This window comes from Rhinatrema bivittatum, chromosome 6 (genome assembly GCF_901001135.1).
Source record: "Rhinatrema bivittatum chromosome 6, aRhiBiv1.1, whole genome shotgun sequence".
NCBI lineage: Eukaryota > Metazoa > Chordata > Amphibia > Gymnophiona > Rhinatrematidae > Rhinatrema > Rhinatrema bivittatum.
The window spans coordinates 248,256,719-248,282,277 of record NC_042620.1 but is presented as its reverse complement, the minus strand read 5'-3'; the positions used below and the strand labels follow the sequence as shown (position 1 = coordinate 248,282,277).

The window sequence follows — 25,559 nt, the reverse complement described above, 5'->3', positions numbered from 1 at the left end:
CAGAAAATATAGGGCCCGATATTCAAAGCATGTTCAGTATTATTTAGCCAGATATGCGGGACGTATGAGGCTAAGTAGGGGGCCATTGAATTTGCATCTATGTTCAGCAGCCGTCACTTAGCTATATAAATCCGTTATACGGCAAAAGTTGCTCACACAAAAAGTAGAGATGTGCATTCGTTTATCACGAATTAGGTAATTTCAATGAAATTGCCTAATTCGTTGTGGTTCAGGGGACCCAAACCATGAAATGGATTTTCCCCGAGCTTTGGGGAAAATTCGTTTTTCGGGTTAGTGTGGGGGGAGGGGCACATTTATTTAAAAAATAAATAAATTTAAAACCCCCCACCCCCAACCCTTCAAATTTACTGTATTACAACCCCCCCCCCCATCCCAATCCCTCCCCAAGACTTACTAAAAGCCCTGGTGGTCAGCGGGGTCCCGTGAGCGATCTCTTCCTCTGGGCCATCAGGCTGTCGGGCCTGCTATGAATCAAAATGGCGCCGATGGCCCTTTGCCCTTACGATGTCACAGGGGCTACCGATGCCATTGGTTGGCTCCTGTCACATGATAGGAGCAATGGATGGCCAGCGCCATCTTGTGCTCCTACCATGTGACAGGGGCCAACCAATGGCACCGGTAGCCCCTGTGACATGGTAAGGGCAAAGGCTATCGGCGCCATTTTGAATACTGGCAGCCGATGGCCCGAGTGCAGGAGATCGCTCCAGGACCCCTGCTGGACCCCCAGGGACTTTTGGCAAGTCTGAGCCATCTTGTGCTCCTACCATGTGACAGGGGCTGACCAATGGCACCGGTAGCCCCTGTGACATCGTAAGGGCAAAGGGCCATCGACGCCATTTTGATTTGTAGCAGGCCCGACGGCCCGGAGGGAGAGATCGCTCGCAGGACCCCGCTGGACCACAGGGCTTTTAGTAAGTCTTGGGGAGGGATCGGGATGGTGGGGGGGTTGTAATACAGTAAATTTGAAGGGTTGGGGTAGTTTTTTTTCCCAATTCGGAATTTTTTTTTTATTCGTTTTTCCAGTTTCGGGTTCAGGTTCCAGCTTCGTTTTTGCCAAAAAATGATCCATGGGAAAACGAGTTTTCCCACGAAGTGCCCGAACTGAATCCCAACTCGACCCACAAAAACGAAGCTCATCTCTAACAAAAAAGTAGGTGTGTACTAGGTGGATCGAGGGTGGAGTGAGTTAGCCATATAACTTATATGGCTATCTACCGATATTTAGATTTAGTTGCATAAGTTTATGTCTAAGTTTAGACGCCCCATAGAGCAGGTCTAAATGTAGCTGGGTAGACGTATCCGGCGAAGTATGCACACATACGTGTATATTCAGCGGTTTTGCTGTGCCATTGAAAATACATTGTAATTTAGCTGGATTAGTTCTAACCTGCTAAGTTACTTACAGCAGTGGTCCCCAACCCTGTCCTGGGGGCCCACCAGCCAGTCTTATTTACAGGATATCCACAGTGAATATGCATGAGAGAAAATTTGCATGCACTGCCTCCATAACATGCAAATTTTCTCTCATGCATATTCATTGTGGATATCCTGAAAACCCGACTGGCTGGTGGGCTCCCAGAAAGTTATATTAAGAAAAATCAAACAAAAATACTGAGGACAATTTTCAAAGGCATCTATTGGGACCTAATGAGTTACTCAACTAGATTGGACCTGTCCCCCTCAGAGTGAGTAAATATACCTTCCTATTTACCTGACCCAAGAGCAAGGATAAATTGAGAGAATGAAGCAATGTATGATGATGTATTTTGCCACCTGCAAAAGAAGCAGATGCAAAATATACTTTACCAGCTGAGGAGAGCACCCTTGCTGGGATAAGTAGTAATAATGTCCTTTGAATACAGTATTTAGAAATTGGCTGTAATAAAGGTAGAAAGATTTTTGGATATTAAGGAACGTTGTATCTCTCAGCAACTAAGAGTTATTTCCTCAGTTTTAGAACTTATCCTTACAAATTAGAAATTGTGAAGAGCCCGTAGGTCATTCAACATCTGGAGAAGAGTTACCATAGCATGATAACATCAGAGACAAAATCAGGAAGGGAAGGAGGAAAAACTAACTTGTTAAATTTTAAAAAGGATAGCTTTAACCTTATGCACAACTTGCAGGCTAGAAAATGCTGGAATGCTAAATTAATTTAAAAATCCCCCTGGCTAGTAGCATATGAAAAGGTTTACAGATCTGCGTAGAAATGGGAAAATACATGCAAGGGAACAAAAGTAAAAGCAAAAAGATAAGGGATCTAGAAGTTGTAGTAGTTGTTACATGAGGGCTTGTCCTACAGAACCCTGCAGTTCCGTACAAATTTTCAATGATGAGATTTGTGGTGTGGAAGTTCAGTATTTCATCAGAAGCCTCCATTGCTGGTGTAGGAGAAGGAGGAACTTTCTGGCTGGATCCTAAATTCACTCTGAACGACAGAACGATCCCTTCTGACACGGGATGTGGTCAGACTGCCAAATCATCGATTGCATTTGGATTGCTGTTTGTCTCAGCAATGGTTGCAGGAGATGTTTAACTGATGTCTGGACCCACACTCTTTTTCAAAGAGCTGCAGTGAGTGCAAAATAGACCATAGCCCTGGAGAGAGTTTCATCTCCATTTACCGCTGAGGGGAATGGAGTTGCTCCAAGGGAGGCTTGCTCCAAGGGAGGCTTGCTCCTTAGCTTGCTGAAGAGCGTGCTGCTGCTGCTTCTAGTGTATCTGCTGGTGGGAGTATTTTTTTTAAAATAACTCCAAGTTATTATACTAGAGGCCATGTGGGCTTCTATCACTGCCCTGGAGCTTTTCAGTTTCTAAAAGTCTTGATTACCTGCAACTGCTTATTGCTAATTTTTCAGCTCAAACACAGTCTTAATCAGTGGTCAACTCTGAACATTTTTAGAAAATGAATTCTTCAAGGACAATCAGGATAGCAGTCCCTACAAGCGGGTGATGTCATCAATGGAGCTTGGGTTAAATATCTTTTCCAGAATATTCCTGAGCTTTTTCTATACTCACACTGAGCAAATGTGTGATATCCCACATCATAGCCATCACATGGGTCCTCTTCAGTTCATGAGTGTCTGTGGTTTCTCACAAACATATTTTGTCTTTGTGATAGATGTTTGCTGGTTTTTCAACCTTTGACATGGGACTCATCAGTTATATTTCTGTTGACTGTTTCTGGTTCCATTAGAACCCTACTTTTCAATGTTTTTGCAGTTGTCTTTTTTTCATATTTCACAAGTAGTTTTAGTTCTTGCTGTGCCTTTTAGCATTGGTTAGTTTTTGGCATAATTTCACAGCCTGATTTCATATCAACAGTTTTGTTAGCAATTATTAGAGAAGCATGCCAGGGACTTCCAAGAAGAATCCACTCTGCAGTGTCATGATGCCTATTACAGTCTGTCATGCGGGTGGAAGCTGGGGTCAGGGGACACCCCCTCAGGAATAGTGCAGGACTGCAGGGCTGGGTGTGTGGGCTTGTCTTCTCACTAGCCAACCCCCCTACCCCACAGGTTGAGTCCTTGGATTCTGGGAGCTGGTAGGGCTTGACTTTGAAGGGTGAACATCATGGTTCAAGGCAAGGCTGGCTATACGAGGCTAGACTTGGTTGGACAGGCCAAATAAGGCTGGGTAGGCTAAAAAAGCTAGACAAGGCAGTCCAGGTACAGGCTGGAACTGAGGACTGGATGCTGGGGCAGGTGGGCAGTGGGATACTGAGCAAGGGCTGAGGCTGGATATAGACACAGACTGGACAGGATACTGAGCAAGGACTGGGACTGGACAGAGGCACAGGCTGGGCAGGATACTGAGCAAGGAATGGGACTGGACATAGATACAGGCCAGGACAAGCCAACACAATGCCAACTCAGGGACTGAATACAAGGAACTCAACTGGGCAGGGCATGACAAAGACCAGACAAGGACAGGGCCGGACAAGGACTAGGCAAGGACAACACAGAACAAGGAGCACTGAGGTCCGGAGGCAGAAGGCCTGTAGGCTACTAGGATTAAGGCCCAGAGGCCACATGATAAGAGAAGGCCTGAGTAAGCTGCAAGCAAGGTACAAGATCAGAGCAGGCCCAGAGGCCACAAGGCAAGGAAAGGCCTGGGGGGGGGGCTGCAAGAAAAGGTACAAGGTAAGAACAGGCTTGGAAGCCACAAGGTAAGGAACAAGGTAAGAGTGGCCAAGTCAGAAAGCCAAGGGTGACTCCATGAAGAGGCACTGAGGAACTGAGAAGGCAGAGTTAAATAGGGCTGGAGCTTGAGTGATCAGCAAGGAAGTACTTGGCAAGGCTATACTTGAGATTCGCTGAGGATCCCTGGTGGAGGGAAAACTGTGCTGCAGTCTGAACCTTGGCACAGAGAGACTGTAGAGCAGGCGAAACTGTAACACAGATCTTTATGCTGACTCTATGCACTGTCTCAATGTCATACAGAATGACCTGGTTTGTGGCGCCTGTCAAAAAATGTCCCCAGGTGTTTGTAGCTCCACAGAGAATGGTGTGATTGTCTCCTCTTATGGACCTCAAAGTCCCCTTATGGTAGGCATCAGTATCGGTGGATCCCGCATTGGGGGATCACCACTCATCCTCTGATTCCAGAACTAGCAGGAACCATAGAAGCAGGGACTTTTTCCACTCCTTGCACCTGATGTATGCAAAGAGTTCTCCAGCCTTGATATTAACATCTGAGATTACTTGTGCAGTAGGCAAAGGCCAAGAAGCATCAACATCATTTGCCATCATTGCACAATGCCAACGGCAGGGAGGTACTAGTGGCTGTCATAACTCCTCCCAATTAGCCTTTTTGGGAGGGCCGCTCATCTCTCAGAGATAGCACCATACTATATCAGTCTCCTGGGGTCCATATCTCTACCATCATTTTTTCCCTCAGGTGAACCAGGAAGATGTATTCCCTCCTCTTGAGGCCCATGCAGTTTTGTCATCAATTATTTTTGAGGAGGAGTTGGACAGAAGAATTTGTGAGGCACTCCTCTGTCATCTTTCTCACTCCAATGCATCAGCAGTGATATGGATGGTGGAGGAGCTGAACCTTGAAACCATTAAAGAACCAATCATTTATAGCACCTCATAAATCATAGGCAATGATGTGGGCTGTACCAAGAACACTGATGGATACATAGAAGGAGAAGGGAGTTGCAGTGATACCTTATAGTGCCTTGGAGCCTAGCTCACACCTGTCATCTAAGTGTCCTCCAGTGGGCATGACTGACAGGACAATGCAACTTCAGACTCCTATAATACTTTAATCTGAGTCTCGGTAGTCTTGGGACTCTTAGGAGTCTGGAGATTTGTTTGATCAGGAGATATCTACCGACCTCCTTAGATCTCTCACCTCCACAGGCAAGGAATAGATCTCCCCAAGCCCCCCCCCCCCCCCTCCACACATACACACACACACATGCCCCAGATGATCTTCCCTTTTCAGATTTTGTACCAGTAATGGTGAAATCCATTCCATTTGATTTGGAGGTAGAAGGAAAGCCCAGGGCATCAAGGTTTAGCTCTTAAGTTTCAAATTTTTTATTGCATTTCAAGAAACACAGCATAGAATACAAACATTTGCCTAAAGATGCATGATCTCTGCTGTCAGTGCCTATCCACTATGTCCTTTGAGATGTACAGATAGAAAAATGTAGGAGACCCCATCTCTCTACCTCCAGTCAGCCAAAATGGTGGACATAAAGTATTATGTCCAAAAGACTCCGGAATTCAAGAGGCCCATCTTCCACATTAATTGATTGTAGTTGAATACAAGCTCAAAAAGGCAAAGAGATCTAGGAGTTATTCTTCCATGTTCCCCAGGGAAGGACTTCCAGGCTCTTCATATTTTTGGAAAGAAAATCTATCAGAATGCTATGCTTAATTCCCTCATAGCCTCTTACCAGATATTTATGGTCCAGTAGATGCATTCCATACTGGAAGTGGCAAGGTAATTCTGATTTTCTTTCTTAAGAAGCTTGAAGAATTTATTTACCTAAAGGGCTCAGGAGAGGAATGTGTAAAGCACTTAGTCAGGTTGGTCTGTGATGCTTTCTATATGACATTAAGAGCCTCAAGGCTGAAGGCATCAGGCCTTAGAACAGATGTGCAGGATAAGCTTGTGGACACACCCAACAGAAGAGAAAATATTTTCGAATTAATGTCAAGAAAGTGTTGGCTCATAATCAAGACCACTACTGAACTGTTCAGACACTGTAGCCACTTCTAATCCTCCCTTCTCTTCCACAAGGATGTTTCCAAGTGTATCACCAAGAAAACACTTCTGTCATTTGAAGAGGTGTTTTTCTTCATCTTCTCACCCCCACTAACATTGGGGTCTTTGCCCTTGTTCCAGACAGTGCAAAGTCCCAGTTAGTTTCCCAACCAAAACCTAAGGCAGAGTTTTGACTGGATGAAGAATGTATAGCCAGTATCCCAGTTTCCATTATGGAGGGCCTTCCAGTTGGGGCAGAGGCTTAGGTATTTCGTAAACCATTGGTCTAGTCTAATCTCATGCAAATGGATCCTTCAGATTCTACAGAACAGTTACAAATTATATTGATTGGGAATTCCTCCATATCCACCTCCGAGAACCACTTGGTGCGAATCTCATTAGGCTATGTTGCATCTGGAACACTCATCCCTTTTTCAGGCCAAAACAGTCCTATCCATCCCATCACAAGAGAGAAGGCAGAGATTTCCTGATACCCCAAAATGCACTGGGACTCTGTCTCATCCTAGACCTAAGAGACTTGAACAAGTTTCTTTTGAAAAAAGTTAAGATGATTTCTCTGGGCACTTTAATTCCATTTCTTTCAAAGGAATTTACCTGTGCTCTGGATTTAAAGGATTCATATCCTCACATAGAGATTTATTCCACTCACAGGTTTATAATTTGCAAATACCTTCTGTACTACATTATGCTATTTAGCCTAGTGCTAGCACCATGAGTATTCACCAAATGTTGAGCCGTGAAAGGAGCACACTTCACATTCTGGAGCTGCATGTATTTCCTTACTTGGACAAATGGCTCATCTATAATGTTTTGGGCCTCCCTGCAACTGACCGCACTTACCCATGGCACTGCTGGGCCCTGAAGACACTCTCCAGACTCTCTCATGGCCAGAACACTCCCAGCATGCTCCTGACCCATCACAACATGTGCACGCATGCACACTCTGCTCTCTTATTAAGGTTCTGCAGCACAAACCCTCAGGTCATGCTGATAACATCAGCACAGCTAGAATTTAAATCCCAGCTGTGCTTCAACCATCACTTCAGCAACAGGTCCTCCTGCATCTTCCTTAGTGGTGTTGCCGGTTCCTGATCCTGCCTACTCCCTTGGTCCATCCTACCTTGCCTTGTCTAGCCTGCCCTGTCTCCTCCAGGCCACCTTGCCTTACTTCTAGGCTTGCCTGGTCCCAGTCCATTGCTTGACTGCCTGGAATTGACCTCTGCTATGGACTCGGACTACTCTTGCTTGCTGCCTGCCCTGACTCTTGGCCTAAACCTGGTAACTGCCTGCTCCTACCTCAGCCTGGCCCCAGACTCTCCTCTGGACTCCCCTGTGGGACTGTTGCCTAAGTCCTGCTGGCCCCTGGAACCCAAAGCTTCAACCTGCAGGGAACGGGGCCGGTGAAGGTGCAGTATAGGTGAAGGTCCAGCTCTGTCCCAGCCCAGGGTGCATCCACCAGCTGTCAGCATGGGTCTAGTGGGTTCACCTACCAGGCTGCATCAACCCATTATGGTACAAGGGTTCACTATCATTATATGGTCAAAAGCTTATCTTGGGAAGGTGCAAACAATTCTATGTGCAAAATCATCCAGGTGTTGAAGTTGCTAGAGTTCATTTTAAATAGCAGGAAATCCTATCAAAGCTTGACACCTCAATTAGAAATTCTAGGAGCCCTACTTAATCATTTCTTAGATATCTGTAGAGAAGGGCATAAAAGAGTCAGCAGACATCAGCTTGGAGCATGTTTAACATGAAAGGCCTGGGCATTCCTGTGATGATTGTTGCTCTAGTCCCTTTTGCTTGAGGTCATCCTTGCAGGCAGAGAATTGGGCACCCGGAGGTCCTGAGGCAACTTTTGGTCTCAGCTTAAAAAACTGTCCCCCTGCTGAGTTCAAGGATATTTCTATGATTGGGTTGTTGCCAGAGTCCCTTTCGCATGAGGTCATCCCTCAAGACAGTAAATTGGGCATTTGGAGGTCCTGAGGCAGATTTCTGGTCTCGGCTTTAAAAACTGCTGCCATGTGGTGCACCGCCACCAGCGCACTGAAGCTGTGTGCTCCCTTGTTTTAATTTTCTTCATTCAAATCCCCCAATGATGTGGACATGAACTAAGATTATGGAAATTATGGTGATGTTTTTTTTTCTTTGCTTCTTTTTCCTTGCAATAAATAACCTATGCGTTTTCTTTGTTTCATTTAATTTAAACAATATAATAATAAAGATATAATTTAAAAAATTGAAAGGACTCTTGGTTTCAAGCAGTCCTATCACTCACGGCATGTCGCCACATGCCACAGGCCCGATCAACCCTATGATCACAGTGGCTACAAGCCTTTTAGAGTCTACAGGAGAGCATCCAAGTCACTCAATGTCCTGGTGACATGTTCATTTGAGTCTGGCCAAATTACCCTGGCAGTGGATGACTCCAATCTAGACGCCACCTGGAGGGTCTTAACACTTAGGGGTTCCTGGTGTGCTCAAAATATTATAAGAACATAAGAACATAAGAAAATGCCATACTGGGTCAGACCAAGGGTCCATCAAGCCCAGCATCCTGTTTCCAACAGTGGCCAATCCAGGCCATAAGAACCTGGCAAGTACCCAAAAACTAAGTCTATTCCATGTAACCATTGCTAATGGCAGTGGCTATTCTCTAAGTGAACTTAATAGCAGGTAATGGACTTCTCCTCCAAGAACTTATCCAATCCTTTTTTAAACACAGCTATACTAACTGCACGAACCACATTCTCTGGCAACAAATTCCAGAGTTTAATTGTGCGTTGAGTAAAAAAGAACTTTCTCCGATTAGTTTTAAATGTGCCCCATGCTAACTTCATGGAGTGCCCCCTAGTCTTTCTACTATCCGAAAGAGTAAATAACCGATTCACATCTACCCGTTCTAGACCATAGGCAATACTGTAGGGAATGCTTGAAAGTGTTTCAGAGATCAGCTGGCCAATAAAGTTATCCTGGTTAAGACAATCAGTCCCGTTTTACCTGAAGAGGCAGGGAGGAACAGAAAGAATAGATTCTCCTATATATGGGGAAAACTATCAGAATCTGGAACTAGGCCATTTCTCAGGGGATTTTCGTAAGAACACATCTGGCAAGGGAGGAGGAGATTTAACTTATTTAATTTATATTCCGCTTTTTGCCACTTGAAAGTGGATTACATTCAGGTAGTGTAGATTTTCCCCATCCCCAGAGGGCTTCTAACCTAGGGCCTGTAATTACTAAGCTGCGGTAAGGTGATATCATAAGTTAAACAGCATGCAACATGTGTTAAATGTTGTTTATTGTGTGATAGCACCAAATCGCGCAAACACATCATTTCCTCCCCCTATGAAAATAAGCTGCTTTGCAAGCATAAAATGCATGCAAAACAGCTTATGCATAGACAATCTTATATATTAAAGTAAAACGGCTGATTTACAAAGAAAAGGTCAGCTGCATTATTTTAGTACATTTCAGAGAGAAGTAGCTGTTTTCTCATGAGAGCATCAGGATGTTAACTTACTTCCCTGATAGGCCCTGTGGGAAAATTAAAAGGACCATGGCTCAAAAGTCACCACCTCCCCAAGGCCACTAATTACTCCAAGGATTAGTGGAGTCCACCGCCTTCCAGATGGACCTGGTCCCATGAAATAAGAAAACAAAAAATGCCAAACACCTGGTGATGACTCACCCTCACCCCCCCCCCCTTATACATTAAAAGTACCCCCTTTAAGGTGAAGTTTAAAGGCAGCATGCACCAAAATGAGGGGATGCGTGAATCTATTCATGCCGAGCGGATTTTAAAAGCTGTCGGGTTACCTGTGTACATGCCTCTGCACGCACAAATGAAAACTCTCCAAAAGGGGTGGGATGTGGGCGGGGCATGGGCATTACTGAATTTCACCTTGAAATGTGTGCATAAATACTTACATGCACTGGTGCACACTGGGGTCCACTGCGGCATAACTCTAATTCTCCTATGGATGACATGTAAGTAGTAAAACAAAAAATTCTAGGGAGATCAGCGAGGTTTTAAAGATTGAGGCTTACAGATGAGAAGGGAAGCTAGTAAACAAGGGCGATTTGGAAGTCCTAGCTCTTAACTGGGTGAACTGGGAATGAACTAGGAAAACTGGCAATGACGTCGGTGCATGTGGCTTTTAAAATTCCTCCACCTACATGGTAGAAGCGTCCTTTGCATGCGCAGACCCGCATCACTTAAAATTATGCACACGTGCGCAAGGTCAGGCTGTTTTATAATACGTGCACATATATGCACATAAATTACAAAATGACCGCGTCCCTGGGTGCGGGCCAACAAACGTACACACGTGCACCGGTTTAAAAGTTACCGTCCCTGGCTTTACCCCCCTTCCACACAAAATCCCCATCCCTTCCCCTCCCCCCTATCTAAATGAATTAATATCCTTGGTGTTTAGTGGCTCCTCCCCCCCCCCCCCCAACTGCCAAAAATGACCCTGGTGGTCATTATGGAGTGAGGGTGGGGATCCGCCTGTCTCCCAGGGGAGATTACAAACCAGGGTACTCAGTGGAAGGCCTGGGGAGCCCTCTAGCCTCGGGTCCAGATGATGCCATTTTTCAAACGACCAAATCGTTCCTCTTTCACGTGACAGGACCAATGTTCAGGGACCTTAATGAATAAGGGGGAAGGGAATGGGCTTTTGCTATGTGGTTGGCCTATTTCTTTTTGTTTTAATTTCATGGGAACATTGCTGCCTCAGAAGGCGGTGGGGGGTTGGGGAGGTGGGAATGCTATTGACCTCAGAGGTGGTTTTGAATTTGAGGGGTGGGGATTTTTCAGGCCTTGGGCCCTTTAAGTGATAGTGGCCCCAGCCGAGGTGGGCTGCCATCACATTGGAAAACCCCCCGCAACAGGTTGTGAATTTTTGTTGCTCGTTTGTGCCATGATAAAAAATAAAATAAAATCATGCCTCGGTACGGCAGCAATAGTTTGTTGGCTTAGTAAATCTCTCACTAGGTTTGTACCTGAGGCAACAGCGGATAAAGTGACTTGCCCAAGGTCACAAGGAGCGACAGTGAGATTTGAACCCTGGTTTGTAATCCACTGCTCTCACCACTAGGCTGCTACTCCACTAAATCAGGCAGGAGCTGGAGACAGGTACTGGATATGAAGGCAAGGCAGTAATGAGAGGCAAGGGTCAGAAGGCACATAGGGAGGGCTAGGTAGATGAAGACAAGGACTTTACAGGACAAGGCTAGAACAGGACAGGACCAGGGCAAGGAACATAAAAACCCAGGTAACCAGGAACTAAAGTACAGCAAGGAACATAGAAGAGAAGGCACCTAAATAGGCCACAAAGCAGGGCCAAGAGACCTAGAGGGTCAAAGGCCATAAGGCAGGGCAGGATGGCCAAGGAGGCCAGAAGACAGGGCTAGAAGGCTGAGAAGGCCAGAAGACAGGATTTAGAAGGCCAAGGTGGCCCCAAGGCAGGAAGGCTGAGGAGGTACAAGACAATGTAGGAAGGCCAAACGAGCCACAGGGCAAGATGTAGCAAGAAGGCCACAGAGCCCACATAGTAGCAAGATAAAGCTAGATGGGCCAATGCAAGGAACCAAGGTAACTCAATGAAGAGGCACCAAGTTGTAAGAGAGAGGCAGGGCTAAATAGGGCTGGCCTTGATGAATTTTGGGAGCACCAAAGAGGTGGCTAGCACAGGAAAGTGGACCACTGCTGGCATAGAGATTGACAACAGAAAAATTAAATTTTATTACATTCTTTCAAGCATGTTCAGTTCAGCTCCCAACATTTTCCTGCTTATGCTGGGATATAGATCTTCCTTATGTCTATCCTCCAATTCCATTAATTGCAAGGAGAATCCAGAAAATGCTGCAGGATTGTGCGTGAATGGTTCTCATTGCTCCGGCATGGCCGAGGCAAGTGTGGTTTCTATATCTTTTGAGGCTGTCCGAAAAACCTCTGTTTCTACTAGTCACATCCCAGCTCAAAGTTGGAGACTATAATTCTGACATCTTGAAGGCTCTGAAATGCCTTGTCCCGGTGACATTCTTGCACAATAAGGGCAATTTGGAATGCCATGAATTAGTCCTATTCAATAGATTATAGTGACATATAAAGTACTTATTTAGAAAATTCTTTATTTTGTACAAAACATCAGTTTATAAAATCTCATTTCTCTCATTTCTTTTATCAGATACACATAGAATAAACCCAGGAACAATCTGTACCCCACATTATACATAAAATAAACATTCATACATCCATTCACACAGTTTTCTTTTAATTACAAAACTACAACATTCCTATTTCAAATTTCCTTTACATTTTTTTTTTTTTACAAAACTCCCAACATGTTTCGCTATGAAGGCTTCTTCAGGGGAGCATACATCCGGTTCACACAATTAGTGTTCCTGAGCACTTAAACAAAGCATTTCCAAGCCACTTCATCTTCAAACTGTGTAATTCTTCTAGTTAAAGATCATATACGTGTATCCTTTCTCAAGTCCCTTTTGTCAGATCCCGATCCTAAGATTTCAGGTAAATCCACGGAAAAGATGCTATCCTTCAATTTTCACATATTTAAATTCACAAACGCATAGGATAAACCCGCCTCTTTTCCACGTATGTTATGGCAAGCTTTCCAGCTGTTCGGATCAAACGACCGTTTATCTTATGCGGTAAACAAGAAGGCGGATGCTGTCTATCTGGTACAGAAGGCCTTGGGGTGTGAGAGGCATCAGCTCCCACATCAGTCAGTTGTGGTGGAGTCTGCGCTCAAGACGGCCATGCGTTCCCAAACCCATTCTTCTGCCCCTCTGGGCCAAGAGCATGGAGCACTGGATGCTCTGGGCAGGAAGGTGTTCCAGGGTGCCATGTTGATTGTCCGAATTGCTTCCTACCAGTTGTATATGACGCAGTATTCTCGGAACCTCTGGAAGCAAGTTCTGGAGTTATCAGAGCATCTGCCTCAGCAGCAGCAGGACACTTTTACAGCTCTTGTCCAGCAAGACTTGGAATGTGCCAAGCATGAGGTGCGCACCACTATGATGTATTTGAGAAGTTTGCTAAAGTGCAGCGGCAGGCATTGGTGCCTGCAGGATGGCCTGGCTCCAAGCCTCGGATCTCCAGCCGGAGGTCCAGGAGTAACCTGCGGACCTCCCATGTACTGAAGAGAACCTTTTTGGTGACAAAGTCAGAGATACTGAGGCTTAGATGAAGGATCACCATGAGACCCTCCAGCACATGTAAGCCAGTATATCAGACCCCCCACCATCCTCTGCCAGGAAATCCTTACGTCAGGGCTCGCGGTGGTACCGTCAGAGGAAATATTATCCTCTGGCCTCCCGTGCCTGTATTCAACAGGCAAGTTCTCGGGGCCACCCCAGCCAGCAGCAGATCTCTAGGCCTCAGACGGCGCCCCAGCTGAGCCCTGCTACGGGATTTTGACTGGCTATGGGGGAGCGTAAGCCAAGTAACTGTACTCTTGACACTGGGCCCTCCAGTCGGGGGCCTGCTTTGTGGACAGCTGGCCTAATGTTACCTCTGACCACTGGGTCCTATCCATCGTTTCGTCGAGGGAATTGTCTCAACGTTTTGGGTGTTCCTGTGGACACTCCCCAATATCCCTCTTGGGGTCAAGTCCTCACCTCAGGAAATTCTCTGGACAGAGCTCTCCGCTCTCATAATGGCCGGTGCAGTCAAACCCATCCCGCTATGACAGAGTGGGAGGGTGTTCTATTTGCATTATTTCCTGATTCCCAGGAGAACAGGGGTACTCCACCCTATTCTGGTCCTGAGAGCTTTGAGCCAGTTTCTAAAAAGAGAAAAGTTCAATATGATCTCTCTGGGCACCCTGAATCCCCTTCTGAGGGGGGACTGGCTTTGCTCCCTCGATCTCAAGGACGCAGATGCCCACATCAAAATCTTTCCCAGCCACTGGAAGTATCTTTAGTTTGTTGTGAGCAAGAGGCATTTTCAATACAGGGTGTTGCCATTCGGTGACCAAGCAAACCCTATCTAACTGGTTGGTGGATTGTATCTCCTCCTGCTATGAGCAAGCAGGACTGCAGCTCAGAGGTCATCTTGAGGCACATTCTTTCAGAACCATGGCAGCTTCGGTGGCCCACCTGAGGGTGGACCCCATGTCTTTGAAGTGGAGTTCCCTCCACACCCCCCTGCTCACTACTGTTTGGACAGAGATGGTTGACATGATAGCAGCTTCGATCAGTCTGTCCTCTGGAATCTCTTTTAGCTTTAGAACCCAGCTCTTCCTGCCTGGGGCCCTTGTTTTCAGGTTCAGGCTGTTTCCCGCTGTTACCAACAGCGCCAGTTTTGTTGTGCCTGTTGGTACCTGGTTGGGCACCTGTTGGTCTTGCCTGTTGTTCAGGAACAACCTGTAGCTAGGGATTCACCCATGTGTGAGGACTACCATCTTACTTGTACTAGGAGAAAGCAGAGTTCCTTACCTGTAACAAGTGTTCTTCTAGGATAGCAGGATATTAGTCCTCAAAAAACCCGCCCAACACCCCGCTGAGTTGGGTTTCTCCAATGTTTGTTATTTTTTCATAATTCTATCTTACGAGACTGAAGAGGGACCCTGCGTGGACGCATGGATAGTGGCCTGCTGGGCATGCTCAGTGTGTCAGTCAAAGTTTCTAGAAACTTTGACATAAGTTTTCAGTGCCAGGGCTCATCTGTTGATGTCACCCATGTGTGAGGACTAACATCCTGCTGTCCTAGGAGAACACCTGGTACAGGTAAGCAACTCTGCTTTCCTTATGATGATGAATTTACAGGTTAAAAATTATTTAATTTATGTCTGGGTTCTTTCATTTTTATAATGTAAATAAAAATATTAAGATAAGAGGAGAGTTTTCAGAACAATCCAGCCAGGTAACTAAGATGTTACCCAGTTATAAACACGGGACTGAAAATTATCCCTCACTGAGAAGGTAAATATAGCCACCAAATTTCACTATGTTCAGTCATGGAGAAAAAAGGTATTCCAAGAGGGTAAGGTTAGCTTGGAAGAGGGAAAATATATAAAACTTTCAAATATACACATACAATTGGGAGCGAGCAACAAGTAATTGTTCTGCCAAGAAATTCCTGATGATCTGGATTGACCAGTGTTGGAGACAAAACACTGGACTGGTTGGATCTTGGTCTTACCCAGCATGGCACATCATATGTTCTTTTGTTCATATTTTCTAATCTTCAGCGAACCCACAGAAATAACAGGTGCAAGACCTGCCTACCTTGTAGCTAATTTTTAAAGAGAAATTATCTTTGAAAAGCTTCAAGGAGGGCGGGCTCAAAAGAAATTGGGTATCTTGTATTGAGTTGAAATTTCAATGGTGCTTTTTGAACAAGCTTTAGCTAGCACAGTTTTTCAAAATTGTGCAAACTACCAGGGCCTTTTTCAGTATTTTTGCCCTGCTTGTATTCAAAATTTAAATTTGTGCCTTAGATTGTATTGCAGATGATAACATTTTTCTCCCCTGATAAATCAGAACTCTTTAAATTGGAATAGATGAGTCTAAAGAGAATGAATAAGGAAAATCTTGGAGTAAACTGACCTGGGTTAAAAAATTGAAAATCAGTTAGCATTGGCAATAATTTTGAGATGTGGGGGTTGAGTTATTTTGAAGTAATTCTATTATATTTTGCACTAGAATACTTATAGAAAAAGCCAGGATAAAGATATGGTCCATGCATGAGATGGTGCTTTTTCATGTGGGGTATGTTCAAGCTTTGTTTCATTTAATTTTCTTTTAACATTTTTTTTCCTTTTATTTTTTTTATGTAGGAGCAGCCAGGACTTGCTGGACCAAAGGTCAGGAAATATTTTTTTTTCATTTTTGCTTTTCTTCGTTATTTTAATTTTACTCCATACCTGACATGTTCTTTGAAGGGAGCATTACTTGTTTTACAAAATAAATGGCTAATGTTTAGTAGCTAGAACTGGAACAAAGTGTACTCGCATACAGTGTAGGGTAATAATTCAGCATAGGTGACTTGTTTTACAGCAGTATGTTGTGATATTGTCTGTTACCTGATGCTAAGCTAAGAACACATACTAATCCTTTTAGCTCAGTTCCAGAATGTATCAGCGTGCCAATCACAGTGTATGGGATTCCATAAGTGGTTTAGCCAAAAGACAGGAAAAAGGTTATTTCCTCTATGGAAAGATCTATAAGATATTTTATAGACCTATGCTCATAGGTCACTGTTCTTCTGACAAATGACAATGGACACATTCTTTCGCACTGCAACGCATTCAATCCTCCTCCCTCAAATTCAGTGGTAATGAATGTAAGACGTAAAAAAATAAATACAAAATCTAGTCCACTACTGGCATAATAGTGTGCAGCAAGTATACTATGTGTTTTCTAAAGACAAAGAATAATCCACATGAGAAGTCAATATAGAATGATACTAGGGAAAAGAGTCAAAGGGGGGGATACAGCAAGGATATTACAGAACCCTGGTTTTATGGCTTTCTTTTATCTTTTTAATTTAAGGGTGAGGCATGTGTGCCGGGGATAGATGGGTCGAAGGTGAGTGCATTGTTTTCATGTCTTTGAATCTCTAACCCATAGGAATCTTATAGCACTGAGACACTCTGAATCTGCTGCAAGAGGCAAGATTTACATAGATACCATCATTCCTCTATGGGATATTACTTTATGCAAAGACACCCTTATTGCTCTTTGGGAAGCTCTGTAAAAGGACGTCATAATGTATAGAAACATAGAAATGATGGCAGAAGAAGACCAAACGGCCTATCCAGTCTGCCCAGCAAGCTTCGCACTTTGTTTTTTTCTCATACTTATCTGTTTCTCTTGGCTCTTAGTAACCTTTTGGTTCTATTTCCCTTCCACCTCCACCATTAATGTAGAGAGCAGTGTTGGAACTGCATCTAAGTGAAATATCTAGCTTAATTAGTTAGGGGTAGTAACCGCCGTAATAAGCAAGCTACACCCATGCTTATTTGTTTACCCAGACTATGTAATTCAGTCCTTGTTGGTTGTTGTCTGTATATAGATCCACTTTTCTTTATTCCCCCTGCTGTTGAAGCAGAGAGCTATGCCTGATATGCATGAAGTATCGGTCTTCCTCCTCTGCCGTTGAAGCAGAGAGCTATGCCGGATATGCGTGAAGTATCAGTCTTCCTCCCCTGCCGTTGAAGCAGAGAGCTATGCCTGATATGCGTGAAGTATCGGTCTTCCTCCTCTGCCGTTGAAGCAGAGAGCTATGCCGGATATGCGTGAAGTATCGATCTTCCTCCCCTGCCGTTGAAGCAAAGAGCTATGCCGGATATGCGTGAAGTATCGGTCTTTCTCCCTTGCCGTTGAAGCAGAGCGCTATGCTGGATATGCATTGAAAGTGAAGTATCAGGCTTATTTGGTTTGGGGTAGTAACCGCTGTAACAAGCAAGCTACTCCCCGCTTTTTTGTGAATGCAAATCCTTTTTTCCACATTTCCTCTTGCCGTTGAAGCTTAGAGAAATGTTGGAGTCACATTAACCTGTGTATATTTATTGAATTAAGGGTATTATCTCCAGGTAGTAGCTGTCATTCCCGCAAGCCACCCACTCTTCATTCACGTCCTCTAGACTTTATGGATCCACAGTGTTTATCCCACGCCCCTTTGAAGTCCTTCACAGGTCTGTTCTTCACCACTTCCTCCAGAAGGGCATCCCAGGCATCCACCACCCGCTCCGTGAAGAAATACTTCCTGACATTGGTTCTGAGTCTTCCTCCCTGGAGCTTCAAATCGTGACCTCTGGTTCTGTTGATTTTTTTCCGACGGAAAAGGTTTGTCGTTGTCTTTGGATCATTAAAACCTTTCAAGTATCTGAAAGTCTGTATCATATCACCTCTGCTCCTCATTTCCTCCAGGGTGTACATATTTAGATTCTTCAGTCTCTCCTCATAAGTCATTTGATGAAGACCCTCCACCTTTTTGGTCGCCCTTCTCTGGACCGCCTCCATCTTGTCTCTGTCTCTTTGGAGATACGGTCTCCAGAACTGAACACAGTACTCCAGGTGAGGCCTCACCAAGGACCTGTACAAGGGGATAATCACTTCCCTTTTCTTACTCGATATTCCTCTCTCTATGCAGTCCAGCATTCTTCTGGCTTTAGCTATCGCTTTGTCACATTGTTTCGCCGACTTCAGATCATTAGATACCATCACCCTAAGGTCTCTCTCCTGCTCCGTGCACATCAGCCTTTCTCCCCCCTTGAATACAGTTCATTCGGATTTCCACTCCCCATATGCATGACTCTGCACTTCTTGGCATTGAATCTCAGTTGCCATATCTTCGACCACTCTTCCAGCTTCCTTAAATCCCGTCTCAGTTCTCAAAATCTTTACCCAGCTAAATTTGGAAGTTAGCTGATTAATCCTCCAATGTATCCAGAACCACTTTATATACAACAGGTTTTGAGCCATGAAATATTATCTATATGACTTATCCTTTCCTTTCCCTTTCCATGAACAGGTAATACTTCTTAAAAGGCAATAGTCTTTGCCATGAGTCCAATCTTTTTCCCTAAATTTTGTAAATCTTTCTATACTGCATAGATACCATTTCTAGCGAGGTCATTGGTTCCCAGATGGATGATAACATTCATATCAGAGTCCTTACTTTCTTCTATCTGGCCACCCACCTACGTAAATAATATCAGTTTTGCGCACCTACTCTCTATTCATGAGATACACATGTACTGCCGAAACGAATGAAACAAATCTATTTATTTATTTATTTTATTTATTTAAGGCTTTTTTATACCGGCATTCATGATACAATCATATCATGCCGGTTTACAAATAACAGGGGTGTGAAAACTTTGTTCTTTTAACCAGTGCCGAAGAAGCAAAAAGTTACAATATAACAAGGTTGTTGAAACTGGGGAATGAAGGAGATAAGAGTAGATAGGACTGAATATAAACTTTACAGAGGTAGATTACCAACGAATGCACATCCCTAATGGGAAGAGTGGGTGTGTCTTCATCAATGACCTAGTTCTGCTAGAGCCCACTATAATAGTTATTCCTGGGTTTCTGAATCTTGGATGTCTGACTTCTCTAGGAGTGGGGACAGACATACAGGATGTTGCACAATTGGGGAAATTGGATGTCTCAGATTTACACATCTTGTGCTACCAAAACCTGCTGTAACCATTTATTCCTACTTTTCTCAGTTCTCTGTGGGAGTTGGGGGAGATATTCTGGCTATTGCAAGGAGGGGAGATTTCATGAAACTTAGACAATTCCACTTTAAATGAGTCAATTCCTTTTTCATTGCAGACAGTTGAAAGTAAATTGGAAACACTTGATTCTGCAAATTATGTCCTTAGGATATAAGTACTACAGATATTACATTGAATAAAAGATTTTCTGCTAATAATGACTTATATACAAATTATGGTACTTAGATGATATATTATTCACTTACTAAGTTGTTGGAAAAACATTTTAAGAAGAAACATGAACAGTCCATGAACTATCATGGTACCCATTTTCCATGAGGGAGCTAGCAGGCTAGTCCCACCAGTAGGAATACCTCTTTCAAAAAAATTATCATTTAAAAGAGAGATCTCTGGTCCTACAGATAGGACACAGCTTTGGGGAGTAACTGGAACTTTGACTGGGCCAAATCTCTCCCTTCTGGAAGAAGGGGACAGTGATTTACTCTGCAATAGGGGGTATCATTGAAACTATTACATATCTCTTAGGAAGTTCTTTCTCATAGTTTGATCTTTACTATATTTGTGACTATTGGTTAAACTTGTTCTTTGTTATCCTTAGCAACACATACAGTACATCGATCATACCATTAATGGAATTTAAACCTAATACAGTATCATATATACCTATTGTTTCTTGCCTTACCAGTAGGCCACATTAGCTGCCCCCTTGCATCCTCCAACACACTCTTACCAGCCCGCATTTCATCCTCCAGACCAGTGGTTTTCAACCCAGGCCTCAGGACACACCTGGCCAATCAGGTTTTTGGGATATCCACAATTAATATGCATAAGAGAGATTTGCATTCATTGCCTCCATTGTATGCAAATCTACTTCATGAATATTCATTGTAGATATCCCAAAAAACTTGTCTGGCTAGGTGTCTCGAGGACTGGTTTAAGAACCACCCCCCTAATCTCTATTATCCCTCCAGTGCCCCCCAACATATCTTTATTAGCTTCCACCATCCTTCCCAAACACTTTATGCCCCCAACACACCCCTAACAACCCCAAGCCCCCCTTTCTAATCCCAAACCCTACCCACATTCCTATTATCCACAGTCTAATTACCCCACATGGTATGAAGTTGCCCAATTAAAATTATTTTGTAGGCCTCTCCAGACCTGCTTCCTAATCTGACATTTCTGCAGACTCACCTGATACTCATTTGTTCCGGTAGAGACATCATAGAACGATCCTGCCTCCAAAGAACTGGAAGTTGCGTGTTTCAAAAAAACATACACGTTTAATATACCTGTGTATATGTGTGTGAAAAGTGCGAGCATTTATTTCAAATAAAATGTGTGTGTATTTTATATTTTGCATGGATATACATACACTGATTATAAATTTGACTTCTACATGCATGCAAGCCCATATATGCATAATTATGGGCTCGCACAAATTTCTTTTAAAGTTATCCTCTTTAAATGTATCTGTCTGTGTGTGACAGAGGCATTTTTGCACACATACTGTGATGGATAGCACTAGAAAGACAGATAGAGGTCGATATTCAAAAGCCACTTAGACAGATAACTGAAAAGTTATCCTTCTGAATGGCTAGCTGGCTATATCTAAAGCTATATGCAGCTAAATCCTAGCTACATAATTACTTATGCAGCTAGAATTTAGCCGAAAAAATCGGGGGCATTCCAGGGGCGAGCAGGAGGCATTTCCAAGCAGACCAGAGTTGGCCTCATAACTTATGTGGAAAACTTTGGTTGTACTATAAGGCTGTGCTATAGTTGGCCGGATATACTTATCCTGCTAACTTTAAGACTGCCAGGGATATTTGGTGACATGGCCGCACCACTGAATATCCCCGTTAAGTTAGCCAGAGAGCTAACTTCTGTAAGTTCCCTTAATACTTTCTGATGTAACCTTTTGGTTACTGTTGTGTTTGAGGCATTGTGGACCCTTGGTCACAGTAGAGATGATGACGCCCACGGGGAGGAGCCCAGTGGGGACTTACTGCGATAGGCTGACACAGTTAGGAGACACAGAATGGACTGAGTCTTTATTGTACTGCTGTAGTAGATGGTAATGCAGGAAGGTAAGGCACTGATCCACAAGGTGCCAATACGCTCAACAGGCTCAGAAGTGTAGTCTCACCCAGATGTTCATGATAGGCGGGAGCCCGCAGTGTGGGCAACGCCGCGGCTGGTGGGTGGAGTTGGAGCGCCGGTTCGTAGAGGTACTCACAGAGTGAAGGCGTCTTCCTAATGGTAGAATGATGGGACCGAAGTTCCGTAGTGCAGGATATGAAGAAGATAGGCCCTCAAGGAGCGAGTACCCAGTGGTCCAATATCCTGGAATGAATAAGAGAAAAGACACCCGAGAGCGGTTGTCTAGGTTAGTGAGGACCCCGAAGGGAAGTTAGAAGCGAGAGACCCCCGAGGAGCTTCTGCTGCAGCGAGGCCCTTAGCGAATGAGGCGTCTAAGCTAGCACTTAGAGCAGGCAGGGTAGCGAAGCAAAGCGGAGGCTAGTTATACCCGGAGGTACTGACGTCAAGCGGTGGCGCCGCCCCCGAGGTTCCCGCCATGATCGTCAGAGCTGTGCGCGCTCGCACCCTAGGAGGCCATGGGAGTGAGCATGGTGGTCTGAGAACGCCGAGGCCCGCGGCGCACTGCACTGGAGACAGCCATCTTGCCCAGAGAGGGAAAGGGGAGAAAAAGAGATAAAGCAGAGCGGTCGCAGCCGTCTGCGACCGACAGACGCAACAGTTACATTGGTTTTTTTTCTAGTTTAGCTAGCTCTTCATGAACACAGTCATCTGAAAATCTTTGCAGTGGCCTTTTATTTATGAGGGCCTGCTTGTCTTCCTATCTGGTTTAGCCAGGATCCCTCCTGCTCTCTCCCTAGCCCAGTGTTTTTGCTTGGTACAGCCTCTCTCCTCTGTCATGGTGCATAATGTCCATTTGTTTTCAGCCTTTGCTTACTCCTGTTTCATAGCACACACTCCAAGTACTGCAGGATCCATGTAGTTGACTTCCCTATCATCCACTTATGTTACATCTGTTTGAGGTTTGACTGGTCTTCCTCGTGGCTGTCTCACTTCCTGTATATGGTTTGCTTTTTGTCATACTAGGCTGGTATCATCTTGGAATTAACTTTTACTTACCTGCTGTCTGCAGGCCTCATCACTCACAGCCATTCTTGGGCATTTCCTCATCATAGCCGCCTGCCCTGGTGCATGTGGCTTCCTACCTCAAGGTTCAGCTCACAGCAGTGCAGGCATGCCACCCCTGCTCATTCATATCCAGGCTTTGAGTACCAACTTAATCAGACTCCTCTTTGGCGTCAGTCGGGTCAACCATTTTTATTTTGATAGTAGGTTAACGTTTATTTCATTTTTGTTCAGTTTTGGTGATGATAGGGTCTTGGGTCTTTCTCTACCTGGTCCCAGGAATAGAGAGAGAAAGTCAGAATTTTTAAACAGAATATGATTATTTTTGTTTACTGAAGTTGACAAGTATCTTATGTCCATACGTTTTGCAAAGTTCTAGAATTGAGTGAATCATTCTCCATTGTAAAAGGGTTCGTTCTTGTATTTTCATGTTGCTGTCTTTTATTTTAATGGTGTAATCTGTCCTCATTACAGGGAGAAAAGGGTGAGAGAGGGAGTCCTGGTGAACAGGTATGTACGTGAACTCTTTAGAAAAGTAAGCAGTTTACAAAAGTGTAATGCCATATTAGAATGCATTCAATACATTTCTAAAGAAGTCCATTTCTAATTAAACAAGAAAAACATCCTTACCGTATCTAGATTGTTTTGCATAACAAGCTATTGTGTTTTATAAAACACTGCCTTATGCAGAATATAAGAAAAAATCCAGCCAACAAATGGTTCTCTTGAATGGTAGATTGCTGCCTGCTCCAGTACAAGACAAGGAGCAGTCCCAGGCTTCTCTCAGAGGAGAGGAATACGTGGATCTGCAGGCATATTGTTTCATATATATGAGTTATTAATAAAGGGGCTTGTATGCAAAGCTTTACAATATTAATAGATGCAGTTGTGTATAAATGAGAATACAGTAATTACTTAAAACCTATCAGGCGAAGTTACCCAAACTTGTGTTCTACAGGACATGAACTGAGTCTGAAAAGTAGAAACTGGTAAAACCACATGATACCTGTTGGTAGGAGAAAAGGCATTTTTATAGTCAGTCAGAAATAGATATTCAAAGTCTTTGTTCAACTAACTTTCCAAGTTACATTCACAAAAGCTAAGTTTTCAATTTTAACCTTGTCAGCAGCATACATTTTGTGTGCGTAACTTTTGTGATCACAAAAATTATACAGACAAAAAGGAACATCAGTGGAGGCATTCCAGGCGCAGGGCTATATTTATGTGAGCACACATATTGAGTATTCTCTGGCTAAAATTATGTGCACAAAACTGGTCATAAAAATAGCAGCCCTAACTCTACCTGGATAAAATCACATGCTTAAGTGAATTAGAGTATATTCAGCAGATTTATGTGCATATATCTAGCTGAATATCTACGAAACGTTATGAGCTTAATTTCCTTGTATGAATTTGTTGCTTGCCGGCGACTGACTATCAAACCCTCAGTGACCAGAAGTCTATAAAATCTACTCTCTTTGTAATCTTGGTCATCTAGGGCAAGCACACCTGAAGGACTCTTCATTACCCAATTTTACTAACATCTCTTTGGTTGCAGGGCGAACCTGGCCGTGATGGCATTGGATTACCTGGACCTCCAGGGCAGATCATCTATCTGACACCTGAAAACCAAGTAAGGGGAAGTGTTATGTCAGCCAGTGCTAGCAAGTGCCATCCGTTCCACTTTCTGCCTCCTGTATTTAATCCTCATGGAGGTCTGTATTCAAAAGCCATTTAGACAAATAACGTAATAGTTAACCATCTAAATGGCTTATTCAGATATATTTAGCCATTATCCGGCTAAATTCTAGACGGATAATTAGTTACCTGGCTAGAATTTAGCTGGATAAGAAGGGGGCATTCTGAGGAGGAGCGGCCAATTGCAGTATTCTGAGTTAGCCACTCAGTTTATACAACTAAAACTGGTCGGGCCATAGGCCTGTCCTAAATTTAGCAGGTTAGACATAACCGGCTAATTTTAAGATAGCCGGGTATATTCAGCGCCGTGACTGCACTGCTGTATATACCCTGCTAGTTAGCCGGATAGGTTTAAACAGCAAACTAGCTGAGCCACACAGTGACTGAAATTGACCCCTTGGCTGTCCTTCCTTTTTCATCTTACTCTTTCTTTTCCCTTCTCTCTATCACTTTCTTTGTCCTCTCTCTCATTTCTTTGCCTTCTCCGCCTCCCATTTTCTTTCTACTGTGGAGTGGATGGAGATCCAGCACAGATTGTGGCATGTGGATGGGAGACTGGGGTTGACTGAGCTGTGTTTGGATAGAAACCCATGACCAAGGTGAGCTGCAGTGTGGATTGGCAGTGCATTGAATAAATTCTCATTCAGAAAGCTTTTTCTTTTATCCCAAGACCTGAGGTACATGCAATAAGCAAGACAACATATCTTATAATTGCACAATATGCTAGTGAGTTACAGTGGCTGAGAACAGGTTGGGGGAAATGCGATCTATGCATGGAAGTGGCAGCACAGAGACTGTGGTTGTGTGGTGTAGTGCTAGTTGTATGGGGAGCATCAGTGCACATGCTATTGAGGGATGAGAGAAGGTGCCAATTATACTTTGGGTTTGGAAAGCAGTAAAGTATAGGTTATGGTGATATAGTGACTAATCATAAGTTGTTGGGTGCAATACTAACTACATGCAGAGAATGGAGAGCGGGCTGCAAACCAAAAAAGCCAGGGTTCAAATCCCACTGACTGTCCTTGTGACTCCATTGCTTCCGGTTCAAATATGAATTGTAGCCTTTTGGGAATAGAGTCATACCTACAGTACCTGAATGTAGTCTGCTTTGAAGTGTCATATAGAAAGGTGGAATATGAACACAATTATATATATATATATCTTTGAAAGAACTAGATCACAGGCTACAGAGGAGCAGAGGCTGAAAACAGGTTTTGA

At 43.9% G+C, this 25,559-nt stretch overlaps 1 protein-coding gene across 1 annotated transcript in view; it reads left to right on the top strand.

The window, feature by feature from the left end:
* COL18A1 (collagen type XVIII alpha 1 chain) overlaps positions 1–25,559 on the top strand; it is a 352,734-nt gene that overhangs the window by 177,141 nt on the left and 150,034 nt on the right. The window contains exons 18-21 of the mRNA XM_029606745.1: positions 16,068–16,094; positions 16,783–16,818; positions 23,118–23,153; positions 24,202–24,276. Coding sequence (XP_029462605.1) covers positions 16,068–16,094; positions 16,783–16,818; positions 23,118–23,153; positions 24,202–24,276 — 174 coding nt within the window. The remainder of the gene's footprint in view (positions 1–16,067; positions 16,095–16,782; positions 16,819–23,117; positions 23,154–24,201; positions 24,277–25,559) is intronic.